General features: G+C 33.8%; 4 protein-coding genes across 10 annotated transcripts; 1 reads left to right on the top strand and 3 right to left on the bottom strand.

Moving 5' to 3' along the window:
• Positions 1–1,046: 1,046 nt before the first annotated feature.
• On the top strand, positions 1,047–4,656 carry LOC25485065 (pentatricopeptide repeat-containing protein At1g55630). Of its 4 annotated transcripts, none has more exons than XM_039829932.1 (4): positions 1,047–3,061; positions 3,929–3,980; positions 4,091–4,115; positions 4,263–4,656. In XM_039829932.1, the coding sequence occupies exon 1, from the start codon at positions 1,439–1,441 to the stop codon at positions 2,942–2,944; it is 1,506 nt and encodes a 501-aa protein (XP_039685866.1). In that variant the 5' UTR covers positions 1,047–1,438; the 3' UTR covers positions 2,945–3,061; positions 3,929–3,980; positions 4,091–4,115; positions 4,263–4,656. The 4 variants fall into 4 exon arrangements, with proteins under 4 accessions (XP_039685866.1, XP_039685865.1, XP_039685863.1 ...); XM_039829931.1 differs by having other exon boundaries at positions 4,088–4,115; XM_039829929.1 differs by having other exon boundaries at positions 4,091–4,656.
• Positions 4,657–4,986: 330 nt separating this feature from the next.
• Positions 4,987–6,173, bottom strand: LOC25485064 (heavy metal-associated isoprenylated plant protein 39). The gene is made up of 3 exons (XM_013614209.3): positions 6,004–6,173; positions 5,566–5,647; positions 4,987–5,447 (listed from the first exon to the last, which is right to left on the bottom strand). Exons 1-3 carry the CDS (start codon positions 6,010–6,012, stop codon positions 5,242–5,244), a joined length of 297 nt encoding a protein of 98 aa, XP_013469663.1. The 5' UTR covers positions 6,013–6,173; the 3' UTR covers positions 4,987–5,241.
• Positions 6,174–9,295: 3,122 nt separating this feature from the next.
• Positions 9,296–13,140, bottom strand: LOC11429201 (receptor-like protein EIX2). Its single transcript, XM_003592245.4, has one exon. The coding sequence runs from the start codon at positions 13,019–13,021 to the stop codon at positions 9,521–9,523; it is 3,501 nt and encodes a 1,166-aa protein (XP_003592293.2). The 5' UTR covers positions 13,022–13,140; the 3' UTR covers positions 9,296–9,520.
• Positions 13,141–13,603: 463 nt separating this feature from the next.
• On the bottom strand, positions 13,604–16,509 carry LOC11434308 (protein phosphatase 1 regulatory subunit INH3). Of its 4 annotated transcripts, none has more exons than XM_039829928.1 (3): positions 16,292–16,509; positions 15,280–15,336; positions 13,604–14,229 (listed from the first exon to the last, which is right to left on the bottom strand). In XM_039829928.1, exon 3 carries the CDS (start codon positions 14,155–14,157, stop codon positions 13,783–13,785), a length of 375 nt encoding a protein of 124 aa, XP_039685862.1. In that variant the 5' UTR covers positions 14,158–14,229; positions 15,280–15,336; positions 16,292–16,509; the 3' UTR covers positions 13,604–13,782. The 4 variants fall into 4 exon arrangements, with proteins under 4 accessions (XP_039685862.1, XP_024625182.1, XP_039685861.1 ...); XM_024769414.2 differs by lacking the exon at positions 15,280–15,336 and adding an exon at positions 15,014–15,075; XM_039829927.1 differs by lacking the exon at positions 16,292–16,509 and adding an exon at positions 15,014–15,075 and having other exon boundaries at positions 15,280–15,312.
• Positions 16,510–16,956: the final 447 nt, after the last annotated feature.

Genomic DNA, 16,956 nt, shown 5'->3' with positions numbered 1-16,956 from the left:
TTAGAGAAATACTAAAAAGAGTATCTTTAAGGATATTGTTTGAGAGTCATGATTCGTAAACACCAAATGTAAGTCATAAGACTTGCACCAAATCTTATTTGTGAATTCCAATGATTCAAGTGACTCATAATTTCACTCTAGTCCAATTCTCTCTCCTCTAGTTTTATGGTCAACAAGTGTAGATGAAATCAATCTCTCACTTCTACTCAAACTTGAGTATTAATCTCCTTGCACCATTGTTGATAAATGTTACTTTAAATTACCAAAAGAAGGGAATGATTTCGACGAAGGTTATTGCAAGTTTGAGAAGGGATGAAATTCGTTCAATCAACAATGTTGGTTGATACTTGGTAGAGAAGCAACTTGCACTTGTCTCGCTGTGTTTTCTTTTTAATTGGTCAAATGAGAGACCACTTATTGCATTTAATACATTTATTGTTTATTTTTTTTTGTCTAGTAGCCTAGTGGCTGGAGCTCGCACATTTAAATCCTCGAGTTGGACATGACCATAATGGATGACAAAATTCTCACACTTGAAATTTAACGCTTGCAATCCTGAAGCTGAATTCGAACTATATTTAGTTAAGTTGGGAAAGAATCCTAACCATCTCAAATGCTCTTAAGGGTGTGCTTTAATACATTTGAATCGAAACAATGACTTTTTAATAAATAATTTATTTATAATTACTAACCAATATTTTTCACCTCGAAATATAAGGGGAAATCAATTCACCACCTTCCTCTAGATACAATCCATATTTTTCAATAAGTGACATTCGAGCATTTGATTTTTTTTTTTTTAATCATACGAGCATTTGGTTTTTGATTAAGAGTTTTAGTGAATTCGGGTCTAAATGGGGTTTATGATATGTTTCCAACTTTAAATAATAGAGATTTGTAAAAAAAAAAAAAAAAAAAACCCTAAAAATAGAGTTTTACTCAACAAAAAAAACCTTAAAAATGTAGTATACAAATTCTTAAAATATAGTAAGTAACAAAAACAAAATCTTAAAATATAAAATAATAATTTTTACATTTAACCAAAACGGTGCGTTGCGCCTCACGAGTAATTCATCTTCTTCTTCCTCAGTAGGGTTTTACAGGGTTTTCTCTTTTCACTAACTCTAAATCAAACACTGCTACAATGTATTGCATCTTCATATGACACCATTTATCGTCACCAACAACGTTGTTTCTATCGACACCTCACAACATCATCGTACACGGTACGCTATATCGCCCCTTTCACGTTTTTTCACTGTTCTTCAATTTCAACAACCCGCATGTTTTCAATTCGATGGATATCCATAAATTTTTTAGCTTAAAGAATTTCTGGAAGCTTCCATTGCAACGAAACTTCGTTGTTATATTGGAAAAATCATGTTTGTTGTTGTTGAGCGTTTCTGAGTTGCAGAGATGATGGGTTGGAATTCTAACCATGAATTCAATAGCCCTTTTAGGTTTAAGGAAAAGGGTCGTCCACAAATTTTTTCATTGTTTTGTTATTTCACGGAGATTGTGTAAGGATACGTTTGCTGGTAGTAATAATAATGGGTTTGAATGTATTGAGGAGCCTTTGAAGAAAATAGTTTCTGATTTTGATTCTAATTTGGACAAAGGGTTTCATTTGAATGAGGATTCGAATTTTGATCAAAATCCATTTTCGCTTAGACAAGGGTTCATTGAAAGTGTGAAGTTAGATGCTAAGAGGGCTCTTGAGGTTCTTAGACAAGATGGTCCTGGTTTAGATGCTAGGTTGGTTTTAGAGGAGTTGGGTATAAGACCTTCGGGTATTCTTGTTAGAGAGGTTCTCTTTGGAATTTTGAAGAATATAAATAGTGAGAATAAGACCAGGTGTGCAAAGCTGGCTTATAAGTTTTTTGTGTGGTGTGGTCAGCAGGAGGATTATCGGCACACAGCGAATGCCTATCACTTGATTATGAACATATATGCTGAGTGCAAAGAGTTTAAGGCGTTGTGGAGGTTGGTCGATGAGATGATTGGGAAAGGTTATAAGGCTACTGCTCGTACTTTCAATATTTTGATTCGTACTTGTGGCGAGGCGGGCTTGGCTAAGACATTGGTGGAGAGGTTCATAAAATCGAAGTCCTTTAACTATAGGCCTTTTAAGCATTCCTATAACGCAATTCTACACAGTTTTCTCGTGCTAAATCAGTACAAATTGATTGAGTGGGTTTATGAACAGATGTTGCTTGATGGTGGTTTTTCATCAGATATTTTAACTTATAATATTGTCATTTATGCCAAGTACAGACTTGGAAAGGTGGATCAGGTCCTCACACTGCTTGGTGAGATGGATAGAAATGGATTTTCTCCAGATTTTCATACCTACAACATTCTTCTTCATGCTATCAGTAAAGGGGATATCGGTAAAGGGGATCTCGATAAAGAGGATCTCGGTAAAGAAAAGGAACAATTTAAAGCTCTTAAACTTTTGAATTACATGAGAGAAACAGGTATAGAGCCTACTGTACTTCATTTCACCACATTGATAGATGGATTCAGCAGAGCCGGGAAATTGGATGCTTGCCAATATTTTTTCAATGAAATGAAAAAGAATGGGTGCATGCCAGATGTGGTGGCTTATACTGTTATGATAACCGGATATGTAGTGGCACGTGAGCTTGAGAAAGCGCAGGAAATGTTTGAAGAAATGCTTTCCAAGGAACTAGTCCCAAATGTTTTTACATACAATTCCATGATTCGGGGATTATGCATGGCAGGGAAATTCGATGAAGCATGCTCAATGTTCAAGGAAATGGAAAGGAAAGGTTGTAGTCCAAACTCTGTTGTCTATATTACCTTAGTGAGTTGTTTGCGGAATGCTGGAAGGGTTGCTGATGCTCGTGAGGTGATAAAACAAATGACGGAGACAGGGAAGTATGCCCATTTACTTTCAAGATTCAAAGGGTATAAGATGTAGTCTTAAACAAGATTTTTAAATCGAACATGTTATCTCATGGAGCATTGACTCTTGGTTTGGTTAACTTAGGCCAATTACCTGCTACATCTTCGGCTGGTTAGATGCTGGAGAAAAGAAGTATGTTGTCCCCAATACCCATAATATAAAATTCTTTCTACACTGAGCACCCAAAATGTAATCCTGTATGCCCATTTTTGTGTAACATATGATCAATATTTGAGTTCATTATTTTAATTGTGATTCTTTTAATTCATGTGTGCCTGCATATTGCAAAGAGCTTATTGTTGGGGTGCCGAAATCATCTTTACTTTTATAAAGTAAAGTGAGCTTTTTGTTCCTCTGACAGAAAATATTTTGTTTATGGGTCAAGTAATTTAGATTAACTCTAGTCGTGTAATTTCATTCTTTGGCTTTTGCCGTAACCATTTATAACTTGTAAGTGGATAAAGGATTGATAATCCATATACTTGACAGTCCATCCATTATTTCATATACTAGTTGCTCTTCTTAGCTTTTGGAAATGATACACGTGCCTTCCCTTTCCCCCAATTATATAGTGTATTTGATTTGAACATCTTCTTGTATGTTTAAAGAAAATTTTTTAGCACCTGTAAAAGTCTCAACAGTGTTCTGTCGAGGGAAAACCGTTATCTGTATAATAGTATTTATTGTTACCGTTTGGTATATTATCTTTAGTTTCCTATGTTTTACTAATGTTACATTATTCATTATATATTTCAATTATTGTGGTCAGCCCCTTTGTTGATATTTGTAGGGGCATCATTTTCATTTGTATGTTATTCATTACTGTTATGAGGGTGCCGGCCTAGTTGGGATTCCTTTCTCTACAGTGATGTCTCTGCATACCATTTTTTTCTTAAAAAAAGACAGAAAGTCCAAATAGTTAGGATGCTATGCTAAGTCCAAATTATACAGTGGTGGTTTATTCATTCATTATGTTGGTATTACATTATTTGTGAACAGGTTATAACAGGAGCTGGCCAATATGGAGATAATCAATGCTGCCAAATCTTAGGTAAAGATTTTTTAATTCACTCCCACAAGGCTCTATTTTTTTTTAACAACTATTAGATTTACTTTTGAAAATGCACTGAAAATTGTTCTTATTCTTGCAACTATTAGCAGGATAGTAAGCTTTATACTGGTGGAGGTACTTCAATTTTCTGCTTATGGTACTCACAATTCAGATTTCAGAGTCCTCATCATCCAAGATTTGGGGATTAAGTGTTTGTGTAATTTGCTTCAGTGTGTCATCGAATCTCATTGATTCTAGTAATTGGTATTGTTTTTATGCCAGAATCATTCCATTTCAGTATCAGCATTCTTCAGATTCACATTCATCATAGCACCATGTGTATCAAGATTGGAAGGAGCTGATGCCAATAATGCAGAAGAGAATTTCGTTCACAAACTGAAATAATCAAATTCATTTGAATGTCAAAGTGCGACTGTGTTGAAAAAGGGAGCCGGAACCATTATATGTTGATTTCACGTTCAGGGTAATTTAACATTATTCCCCATAGTCATGCCGAAGTTCGTTTTTTATGAAATTTCAGCATTATGAAGACATTTAGGTGATTAATGATGGTTAAATCTTTAAACCCAGTTACCTACGATGCAAGAATTTACAGTCACAGAGCAAGGGCCTCTATTTTTCATATGAATTGATCATAATTATCTCCTTTCTTTTTTGTCTTATGCTTCTCTTGGCTTTTGCTTTCATCCTACAATATTTATCAATCTTTGCATATAGTTGTATCACTAGTCTCCAACCATGGACACTATTTTTGCGTTCTCACTATTTAATCATAAGCTTATTTTTATTTGAATTGACTTTTTCCTAACAGTTGAAATTGAAATTCTGAAACTAAGTACATGGTTTTCATTAGAGCGTCATAATATTTAACTTTAACAGCATTTTCCATGTCGTTGTATTTGTTGCACATCATTTACCTCCATACCTAACCAAATGATTTGAACAGAATGATTAGTGAAAGTTATTTGGGCATCAAGCAATCATGTTATTTGAAAACCCTTTATGTACTTTGGTTCCATTAGTTTATAGAAAATGAATCTTAGTAGGGATGCCAAATCTTTTTGCCTTTTACCCATTTTTGTGACATTTTACAATCATGAACCAAAGTCATAGATATCATCGGTATAGAAGTCATTTACACCTTAATGAATTTTTGTTTGAGCTCAGCATAGTTTCTCATCAATGAAATGAATTTCATGTTATGATGAAGATAACTTCTCAGCTTTGATGTGTATTGTCTTTATTTTTTCTCCTCCTGTTTCTCCTCTTTTTTCTCTTCCTTCTTTTCATCTTTATTTTCTTCTTTCTTCTCTTCTTTCGCAGGTCCAACTGATATTATATCTACCTTCCCTACTTTCTTCAGCTTCTTCACTACTGCCACTGTATCCATTTCGCCAATAACTGTTAACTTCTGTTCGTTCACATCTGTAGCGATTGAATCAACTCCTGTTATAAAATTACCAACAGTTACACAGATGAATTTATTCCATTAATGTGTATCTAGGGCAGAAATTTAGTTTTCTGGTAAATTGGAGCAAATGAAAATGAAATTATAAATTCTCACCATAGATATCAGCAACTGCTTCAATTGCTTTCTTTTTTGTTTTGTCATCTGTCATAGTAAGAACCTTTAACACCACCTTTTGCTATGGATCCAGTGAGGGACATCATATTGAGACAAACATAAGAGGATAGAAAAAGTGGTAAACAAAATTCTAAATCGAATCTTTCATATAACTATAACCAAACAGTACATGAGGTGTTAATTCAGCTAGAATTTGACCTTATAACCTCATGAAATAGATTCCAAATTCCCTCAAAAACAATTTAAAATAGTGGTTAGTGTCACTTTAATTAATAATGATTTATCTATTTCCTAGTTTTTTTCTCACTTTAATTAATAATAATTGAGCTAGAGTTTGTGAATTGAACGTATGTGCACATGGAGTATTAACAATAACAAAAAAATGTTCTGTAGAAACCCAAATGAGAGAATCCATACCTGAGCCATTGTCACAGGGAAAAATGGTATGAAAACAAGGAAGATGAGGATGAAGTTGAGAAGTTGTGGTTGTATCCGTGTGTGTTACATTACATCCAAAAGACAGACACTTTAAAATGCAATTTTCTGGCCAGCATGATGCAATTCAAAAGCACACATAGGACAAATGTTTGATGTGGTAATGGCAGGTTACGTGCCATTTGAAATATCTTCTCATTTCTCACTTCTTTCTTTTTCACCTTATTATTATCTTGTTACCTTTTCCTACCTAAAGAAAACAAAATTGTATCACCTTAGAATATAAAAAACCAGCAAATATTTTTATAGTTAGATTCCCATATTTGAAAAAATATGTTGAGAGTAAAGTCTTCTACCCTATCAATACAAACTACACACGGTTAATGTTAAGATGTTTGAATGGCTCCACTCAGATCTTTACAAATTAGTTGGATATTTTGTGATATATGGATGTGAGTTCACTGTAATGATTGAATAAGATCAATACAAATTAGATGGATAATTTGTCATTTGAGAGGTTACCCCTATGGACTTCATGAAAGGTTCGTTTATTTGGTATATAATGTTTAGTTCAATTAACAATATTGATATTATTAGATGGAATATTTTCATCCTAAAATTGTTTAAATTTTTAGGTAGTATTTATCACTTCGTTTAAAGGTGAAACCAAATGGATTCTAATGTGAATAAATATATTTTTGGTATAGGTAAAAAAGTACACCTAATGCATATGTTTGGTCCATAAAAATGACCAAATTTTGATGTTAGTCACCTAATTTTTTTTTTATAGTTTTTTGTTTTTGACAGATAATTTTTTATTTTTTATAATTTTTTTTGTCAAGTATTATAGTAGTTGGGACTTACACATTTTAAATGTAGAGAAGTGAGGTGTATGAGGTTCGAACCTCGATCCCTGCATATATTATGTGATGTCTCCACCTATTAAGCTAATCTCGCAGGCACTTTTTTATAGTTTTATAAAATCACTATTTTTGATTCATGGACATGTTTAATGTTTTTTTTTTTAAGAATGTTTAATGGTGTTATGTTTGCATTTGGCTCCTAAATATCTTCTTTGATTTTTAAATTAAATTCTAATAATATCCTTCAAAAAATTAAATTCTAATAATTTAATGTCCAAAAATGAATGCTTAGGACAAAAATCACGTGGCATCAAATTTTATACGAATAAAAATCACAAAAAAAATTATCCACACAAAAAAACTCTTTTATGTGTTAGTTTATGAGGTCATATGCTATGAGAATGTCATTTTTATATGAGAACGATGAGAATGAATAAGAGCCATCAAATTAAAAAGAAATGGTTGAGATTAAAACATTTATAAAATGAGTCATTTGTCATTGATATCATTATATTATTTTTATTGCATCAATATTATACCTTTTTAAAAGGGTGTCACTATTATTCATTTATTACTAGTCAACGTCTCTCTCCATGATCTTCATCTCTCTCCATTGAAAAATTTCTAATTTCCATTTCAACAGATTAATATTTCACTGGTTTCCTTCCGAATTTGGATCTTATCACACCATAAAAATACATATTCATCCCTTTGATTTCAATTTTTTCTTCTAAATTGTTGTCTTTTTGTTCCCATATTTTGGATCTTTTATTTTTCCTTCTTAGAAGATATCTTTTTCGTAAAAAAAAAAATGTTCTAAGAAGCGTTTTTTTCTTCTTCTGAGCAAATGTTCTAGGAAGCTTGATCCATGAGGAATTCAAAATTCAATTTTTTTGTTACAAAATAAAAGAGAAAATCAAAATTCTATTTTAGTAGTGTTCAAAAAAGGAATACTAATGACACGATACAATTATATAATGATATCAATGACAAATGACTCACTTTAGGAATCTTTTAATCTGAACAATTCCTTTTTAATTTGATGGCTCTTATTCATTCTCATATAAAAATGACATTCTCATCTCCGTGAGCTTAGTTCAGTTGGTAGGGATATTGCATTTTATATACAGGGGCCGGGATTGGAACCCCGGACACTCCACTTCTCCACAATTTAATTGTGTGAGCTCTAGCCACTAGGCTACTTGACTAAAAAAAAAAGGCATTCTCATAGTATATGTCCTCGTTAGTTTATAGTGGTTATTATCATTTCATCTGTATACAAAAACAAAAACAAAAAAAAAAAAAACTCTTTATGTGTTTGTTTATAGTGGTTATTGTCATTTCATCTGTATTTTAAAAAAATTTATAAATGAATTTCTTTTTGACACAAAAAAAAAAAACTTTTCAATGGACTAAACTAAAATCCACTTGTTCGATCTCCAACTCTTGTATATGAAAGAAAAATTTAGTTAAAAAATGAGAACTCACCTTCTGTGTCAAACTAGTTTTTGACGATCTGCTGGAACTTCACCTAGGCTGATTCGCTGGAACAATAACAACTGTCAGTGCACTATTTTGAATGTTGATGGCAGCTGTCTCGATGTTTCCATTCACGCAGGTTTTGGAGGTGTCTTTCGTGACAACACAGGAACATACGTAACAGGTTATTCAGGCTACATCAGTCATTCACAGGACATTCTGTTTGCAGAGCTCACAACTCTTTATCAAGGGTTAAGGTTGGCGATCAGCTTCAATTGTGAGGAATTGGCGTGCTATTCAGATTCCCTTCTTGCAGTCAACTTCATCAAAGATGATTTAAATCATTTTCATGTTTATTATGTTCTCATACAAAACATCAAAGACATCATGGTTTCTCGTAATTTAAACATTCATCACTCACTCAGAGAGGGAAATCAGCATGCGAACTTTATGGCTAAACATGGAGCATCGAATGATGTTGAATTGACTCTCCACTCTTCTCCTCGAGAGGACCTACTGCCTCTGCTTAGGACGGATGAATTAGGAGTCCTTTTTATGAGGCGCTAGCCTCTTTCCTTTTGTTTGTTTTTTTTTTTCTATTTTGTTTTTAGCTTTGTAACAAAAAAAAAAACAAGTTTTTGACGGAGATTAATTACCATTAACGACGACAGAAACTTCATACTTTTTTTAAGGTAACCGAAACTTCATACCTATAACACGGTAAAAAACAAACTAAAATTCATGCATACAAAAATAATAATTAGTATGAATATAATTATTTTATTTTCTTCAATGTAAAGAATTTCTTGAGACTTATTTCGACGGAGATTGGTTACAACAAATCTAAAAACATAAGTTTGAGTCTAATATTCAAGCTATCTTAAAGATTAAATAGAAACCTAATATTAATGACAGTAAACTCATGTAACCTGTAAAACAATTATGTGATTTTCATCTATAAAAATACACACTTGTGATTGTGGTTTGATTGTGACATCGATGACACAAGCGTTGAAGACAACAAAGATGAGTTTAGTGACTCAAATGATGAAGGAAAAACAATACATTCAAACAATTACAAAGAAGAAATTTACTCACAAGAAAACAAATACAAAGTGTGGTCTGAACCTTATTCTCATTTGAAACATAACACAGAATCACTCGTGGTTATGGTTTCTTATCATATTCTTCTTTTTCTTTGCCACTTTTATTACAACTGCCACATAAATCTCGTCAACAATATCTTCAACCCATCTGAAGTAAGCATGTCTCCAATTCTTCTTGAACCACAAAGTGCCAATAACTCCCCATAAGCCAGTTGCAAAACCGAGCGCTATGACGAAGTAGAACCATACTTTTTCTACCCCATCTTCATCTTCATCTTCATCACCTTTTGTTTGAGAAGTTCCATGTGAAATATGACCAGGACACTTATTTAGGAGTGGAGATCCACAAAGGTATGGATTGTTGGCATAAATATACGGGTCATCCAAAGTTAAAAACTGATTATCTTTGGGAATTGATCCTGAAAGGTTATTGTACGACAAGTTCAAATGACTCAATGAAGTTAAAGCAGACATGGTACTGGGAATTGTGCCTGAAAGTTGGTTATGAGACAGGTCCAAGGATTCTAGTGATTTCATGCGTCCCATCAATTGAGGAATCTCTCCTTTCAAATGATTTCTTGACAAGTTCAAGCCATGCAGTCCTGTGAGCCATGTGATTTCATTTGGAATGAATCCAACCAAATTGTTTTGTGACAAGTCCATGTTGACCACAAGCTCCAATATTTTGGTATACTCAAGTTCTGTTCCTTTCACTACTTCCGTGACAAATTGACTAGGCCAATCAACCGGAGTACTAGGAGGTAATGCATTGACATCTGTAAGAAACTCATTTGACCATGTCTGAGGAGCATCTGCTATTAAATTGTATGACTGCATATGAACTGATGATGATGTTGATTTTCCCAATGTCATTCCTTCAAGGTTTCCTATGCATCGAGGTATTGAACCTTGCAATTTGTTTCTAGAGAGGTCCAGAATTTGGAGTGATTTGAGTTGACATAGTTGTGAAGGAATACTAGCGCTAAACATATTTTGTCGCAATATAAGAATTTGCAATGAAGGGAAGGTGTTTGCTGTCCATGATGATGGTATACTTCCAGATAGTTGATTGTTACCAAGATCCAAAATCAACAATTTCTTCAAATTTCTAAAAGACCCTGGAAGCTCTCCTTGAAGGTTGTTATCTTTCAAATGCAACCAATACAGTGAGGAAAGATTCCCGAATGAGCTTGGAAATGCTCCAGTTAGTTTGTTGGATGACAAATTTATCTCAGACCATACTTGATTATTCTCCCAACAATTTGGAATTTCTCCGGATAAATTGTTCTTTGAAAGATCAAGGTTGCTCAGTTGAAATTGACACAAAGAGATTGGTATTGAACCATTTAAGCGGTTATTTCTTAGAAACAAGTTTTCCAAAGACAACATTATATGGCCAATATTTTTTGGAATTGAACCGCTTATTTGATTATGGGAGAGATTCAAATACCTCAAGTTTAAATGCCATCCTTTTTCCATAGACATTATTCCATTCAACTTGTTTGAAGAAATATCTAAATATTCCAAATTGACAAGTTGACCAAAACTTTCAGGAATGAACCCATTAAAAGAATTGTTTGAAAGATCAAGATAATCTATATGTGTAAGTTTCCCTAGACTTTGAGGGATGGAACCATCCAACTTATTAGAAGAAAGATCTAAGTAAGCTAAATTGACAAGTTGACCGATACTTTGAGGAATAATCCCATTAAAGGAATTGTCTGAAAGATCAAGAGAATTTAGTTTTGCAAGTTTCCCGAGACTTTGAGGGATGGAACCATCAAATTTATTAGAAGAAAGATCTAAGTAAGTTAAATTGACAAGTTGTCGAATATTACTCGAAAGGACCCCTTCTAATAAATTATTGGATAGATATACCCCTTCCAACTTTGACAGCTTTCCTATAGACAAGGGGATAGGTCCATGTAGAAAATTTGAACCAAAACCAAGGAGTTTTAGATTTTCAAGCTGACCCAACCAAGTTGGCAGGCGATCACTGATATCATTATAGCTTAAATCCAGTACCTCCATATCATATCTATTGCATCCAGATAATTCAAAGTGCCCCATTAATTCTCCTTGAAGCTTGTTTTCAGATAAATATAAATATTTTAGGCTGCACATGTTTGTTATGATTGATGATAGAGAAGATTCCATATGAGTGAGTTTATTCCAGCTAAGATCAAGGTACACAAGTCTCTTCAACTCAGCAAACCATGATGGAATTGAAGTTAAACTATTTTTAGAAAGGCTAAGGTATTCAATTGAAGTCATGTTTCGAAAAACCCCTGGAATTGGACCATGAAGCTCATTGGTAGAAAGACCAAGATGAGTAAGTTTCCCAAAGATGAAAAACCACGGCGGAACCGATGTGAAATTGTTTGTCGAAAGGTAGAGGGATTCAATGGAGGTCATGTTTTGAAAACCCTCAGGAATTGGACCGTAAAGCCTGTTATATTCAAGATCAAGATACAAAAGCTTTCTTAGGTTATTGAACGAAAATGATGAACCTGAATCAAGATAGTTGTAGTAAATACTGAGATGCACCAGGGATGACAAGTTCGTGAAAGCATGAGGTATTTGACCATAAAGCCCATTATAAGAAAGGTCAAGAAGGGTAAGTTTCTCAAAGTGACCGAACCATAATGGAATAGAAGTGAAATTATTTCCAGAAAGGTAGAGTGATTCAATGGAAGTCATGTTTCCAAAAGACTCAGGAATCGGACCATGAAGCTCATTTGATGAGAGATCAAGATAGATAAGAGATGTCATGTTTTGGAAAGCATAACGAGGAATGAGTGAATTGTCAACTCTACATCCAGACAGTGAAAGATTTAATAAAGAAGGAAGTGTATTGAGTACCTGGAACAAGTTGCGCGTGTCATTGAGACGAATACCACTCAAGTCAAGGTGTTTGAGTGAGTGAAGGTTTGAAATCCAACTGGTGCCGTCATCCATTTGTAATTCTCTCTCTTCAAATTGCGTAAGGTAATAGTAATTGAAGCTGAGATCAAGGAATCGTAGGTTCTTGAGATTTCTGAGACTGTTGGGAATCCTCCCGCTAAGACGAGCATGAGACAGAGAGAGATACTCAAGGCGTCCCATGGAACCCAAGAACATAGGAATTGGACTCCCACTGAAATTATTTCCAGACAAGTCCAAATAAGTCAAGTGTTCCAATTGCAACAAAGATGAGCTCACATTTGGAGCAACTATTGGTGAACAAGGCATGTAATCGTCCAAATTGTACAAATAGTAGTGACCAAAATGTTCTTCTTCTCGCGACCAAAATGGTTGGTGACAAGGATTCATGAGATCAAGTTTGACAACATGTCTAGTAACATTGTCACAACCAATGCCTTCCCATTGGCAACAGTGAGTGCCTTTCCATGATGAAAGCTTGTTTGGTGAATCATGTGCAATGGATGCTTTGAAATTGAGAAGGGCTTGCCTCTCTTTTTCAATACAGGGGATGTTTGAATTTACACACAAGCATATTTGTGCAATTTCAATCAACACCAAAAGTACTACACATTTGTAATATCTTCCCATGTTTTCTATCTCTGTTTCTATTGAAATAATTGAATGATGGTTTTCATTTCACTCACACAACTTATATAATACACCCATCATTTTCACATGTAAGAAGAGCTAAAATAACTTCCTCGAAGCACCGAACATTCAAACTATAACCAAATGTCAAGGCAAGTTCTTTGAAAAAAAAAATAATCTAATGTATTTTTAATTATGCCTTTCGTTTCACTCACACAACTTATAATATATACACCCATAGTTTTCACTTTTAATACGTAAGTGAACTTCCTGGAAGCATCAAACTAAAACCAAAGGTCAAAGCAAGTTTTTCAAAAGAAAAATAATAATCTTAATTAATTATCTTTTAATTAATGTATTGGAAAACGACTTATAATTTGGGACAAATCTTTACAAAGTTCATGTTAAGGCAAAATTACACTAAAGGTCATTTATTTGTAACACATTAGTCTTTTATCTTCTTCTTTTTTTTTTAATCCTGTTTAGGTCCTTTTAAGATGATGTATCAAGACTGAAAAGTTTTTTCTCAAATTGTTCTTGCTCATCAATATTTGACGTAAAATTTAATCATTTAACACCAAGTTTAAACTAAGCACAACTCTAATTATGATGTCGTGATTTTATCTTGCAACAAAATATAAACAATTCCTTTTACTAATCAACTTAAGTTGAATGAGTGCTAGAAACATTTACACAACAAAATATCAGGCTTATGTGGTTCAGTAATCAGTAATCACCACTCTGATCAATCAAAACCCTAACTAACTGCTTGGGCCAGCTTCGTCGTGATTCTTGCAACAAAATCCATTGTCACTATGATCATGGGGATGTTTGTCAGAGTCGTGTGGTACATCATCTTCATCGCTATCATCTTCATCAAAAGGCTTTTCTTTATGAAAGATACAACACTTCTTGGAACTCTTTTTCTGCATGAACTCATTGTCCACAGTACCGTCTTTCCACGAGACCTTCTTCTTCTTGCGATTGAGCGGGAGAAAAAGGACTTCAGGTTGCTGTTGTTCCTGCTGAGATGAAGAGGATGATGGAACTGAGCTTTCAATTGTTATGGTGGTGGTGCCAGTAACAGAAGGGGAAGACAACGCTACTGGCCGGTTGGTGCTCCTGCGTCTGTCCATGATTGGCAAAAAAGGGACTGAATTCTTTTATAGTCCAAGATACCGGAGAGATGCGCGTTTTTTATATCTTAACTGAAAAAATAAAAAATAATGTAAGTTCTTAATAAACATAGAAAAACTATAAGAGAAGACCTGTAAAAACTATAAGAGAAACTATAGGCAGAGGAAAACCTAGAAAAACTATACGAGAAATTATTGAGAAAGACTTGGAGGCTAATGAGTTGAATCGGAATATGGTTTATGATAGAACACCATAGCGTAATTTAATCCATGTAGCCGACCCCACTTAGTGGGATAAAGCTTGGCTGATGTTGTTGCTAGTATTTATAAACAACGCTTGGTTTGACAAACTTGTACAAAGATCATGTATGATCAATTTTGCATTCGTAATCTGTCAACAAAACTACATTCGTAATCATAATAGTAATGAAGAGAAACATCATGAGTGGATAGATGGAAAGCAGAAGATGCAAAAACAGCTTCTGAATATGAACAGGAAATCAGGACATTAATAACATGCAAAACAAATTACAATAGTATAAGAACCTCAAAAACATAATACTAGAATCTTACTGAACATGCACATACAAACAACTATTTAATGAACACAAAACAGGAAGGCATAACATCACTATTCAGATCTACTAACCGCTAACCCAATCAGATCACGGAAAGTGAACGCAAAAATAATAACAGACATGAGTTTATATCCGGCCAAGGGAACTCTACGTGCATACACAACCTTTCTCCGTCAATACTTTTTGAAATTCATCAAGGGAAATGGCCAAGTATCTATCCGACAAACCATACCCACTACTTCTTAATTTAAAGGGAAGGGTAATCATCCGTAACATACCAAAAAGAATGATCAGATGCCACTCTCTACCGCATATTTGTGCATCCTTCATCAAATACAACCTGAACAAGAATCGATATTTCCCACTCCAATCAAGTTCAGTTGAAAAGGAAGCATCTTACACTAAATACATGTGAACTTACAAATCAAATGCCCAAGAATAGAACTATGAACTGCCCAAATAAAATCATAAAAAAAGCATGTAACTTGCAGTATTGGTATTTAGCTAATGCTTATAAGAGGTAGGTAAAGAATGGTGTCATTACCATTGTTAGTTGCTACTAATATATAATCAGTTATCTTACAGAGCCTCATCATATAAGCTACACAAAACAAAATAAATTTGTGGTTTGAACTTGATCACCAGAAGGCCAATAGCACAAAACTCAAAAGTTCCAATACATTTGACCCAAAAGAATACAAGTTCAGTCTACCTATCACAAGCTTGTTCGATCCAAATTCACATCTCAGTCAAATGCATGATGAATCTTCTACAAAAATCCAAAGCACACTCAACTAGAAAATAAATTATTATTGAGCCTAAAAAAAACAATGTCCAGTAATGAAGGCGAATTAAGTTATCAAAAACAGAGCCTGAACAATTCAGGAAAGAAGCGTTCTAATTTCTTTGGAACATAATGCTGAGAAGATGAACAAATTCCTGAAGGCCCAAAACAATCAACATAACCAAATTAAGCCAATAAAAAGAAACAAAACAAGCAAGCTAGCATTAAAAAAAGGATAACAGCAACATCGCAAACGCACCAGTTATAAAAAATAGAGCCTGATCAAATCAGGAAATAGCCTTCTACTTTCTTTGGGTTCATATTGCTAAGCAAATGAACAAAATCCTAAATACTAAAAGACCCAAAATGATTAACATAACCAAAATAAGCCAATAAAAAGTCAATAAAAAGGGAACCCCTATCTAAACCTAATTTACATCTTCTCCTAACAAATTTCATCAATTTAGTAAATCCACACTTAAAACGTGAACAAAAAGCATATCAAAACCTAGAACAGCAACAAAGCTCTCGTTTTTTGCACAATCCACACATTACCCACACAAACCCTAAATCAAAAATCAATTAACAAACACCATTTCCCATACTCATATTTCATCAACAAATATGAATAAAATACCCACAAACAAAAACGATGCACCTACATGAATCAAACAGAAGAAACTCTATAAAAATATTGGATCAATTTTTTGGCAATTGAAAAACTAATCTCGAAAAATTGAATGATGAAAAGAGGTATGAGGAAGGGGAAAACCTTCGATTGTAGAGGAGGAAGAGATTCAGGCGTAGCGTTGCGGAAAAACAATGAGAAGATCGAAACGACGGCGTTTTCAGGTTGATGATCAACGGCGAGAGAAATGGAGAAGAAATGCACTTTGCTTTGAGAAATGCGATTTTTTGTGAAGAGGGAAGAATAAAGGAATGAAGAGAATCGAGTTCCTTTTCAAGAATAAATTATTGGTATTTTCCCTCAAAAAAAAAGAATAAATTTTTCATTGTAAAATTAATGAGTTGATTTCCCCCTCAAATTGTAAGTTTCATCAATTACCCTTCTGAAATTAACAAAACTTCAATTACCCCCTGAAATTTCACAACGTTAGTCAATTTACCCCCTCCGTCAAATTTTTCTGTTAATGAACATGACGTTTTGCAAATACCCCCCTGAAGTTTTGCACTTATGTGCAAAATGCCCCCCAAACTTAAAAATTTATATTATTTTTTTCTTAAAAACAAACAATTAATAGTTAAATATTAAAACTAACTATTAATTTTGGAATTTGGAAAAACTACATGCATATATACATCAAAATAGGCTCTAAAATGGGGGAAAATATGTATTTTTTAAAGTGACAATAATGGGATGATTTGTGGATTAATATTGGGGGTTGTGTAGTTTAAATGGTTTGAGCAAATTGTTGA

This window comes from Medicago truncatula, chromosome 1 (genome assembly GCF_003473485.1).
Source record: "Medicago truncatula cultivar Jemalong A17 chromosome 1, MtrunA17r5.0-ANR, whole genome shotgun sequence".
NCBI lineage: Eukaryota > Viridiplantae > Streptophyta > Magnoliopsida > Fabales > Fabaceae > Medicago > Medicago truncatula.
The sequence above is the reverse complement of the archived record's forward strand: the minus strand, read 5'-3'. Positions and strand labels throughout refer to the sequence as shown.

Bases quoted from the DNA above. Each gene is read 5' to 3' on its own strand.
- LOC25485064 (XM_013614209.3), bottom strand. The intron at 5,448-5,565 runs GTGAGAATTTAT...ATTTTATAACAG, and splicing joins AGCAGTTGCTGATATCTATG to GAGTTGATTCAATCGCTACA.
- LOC11434308 (XM_039829928.1), bottom strand. From the start codon at position 14,157: ATGGACAGACGCAGGAGCACCAACCGGCCAGTAGCGTTGTCTTCCCCT.
- LOC25485065 (XM_039829932.1), top strand. From the start codon at position 1,439: ATGAATTCAATAGCCCTTTTAGGTTTAAGGAAAAGGGTCGTCCACAAA.
- LOC11429201 (XM_003592245.4), bottom strand. From the start codon at position 13,021: ATGGGAAGATATTACAAATGTGTAGTACTTTTGGTGTTGATTGAAATT.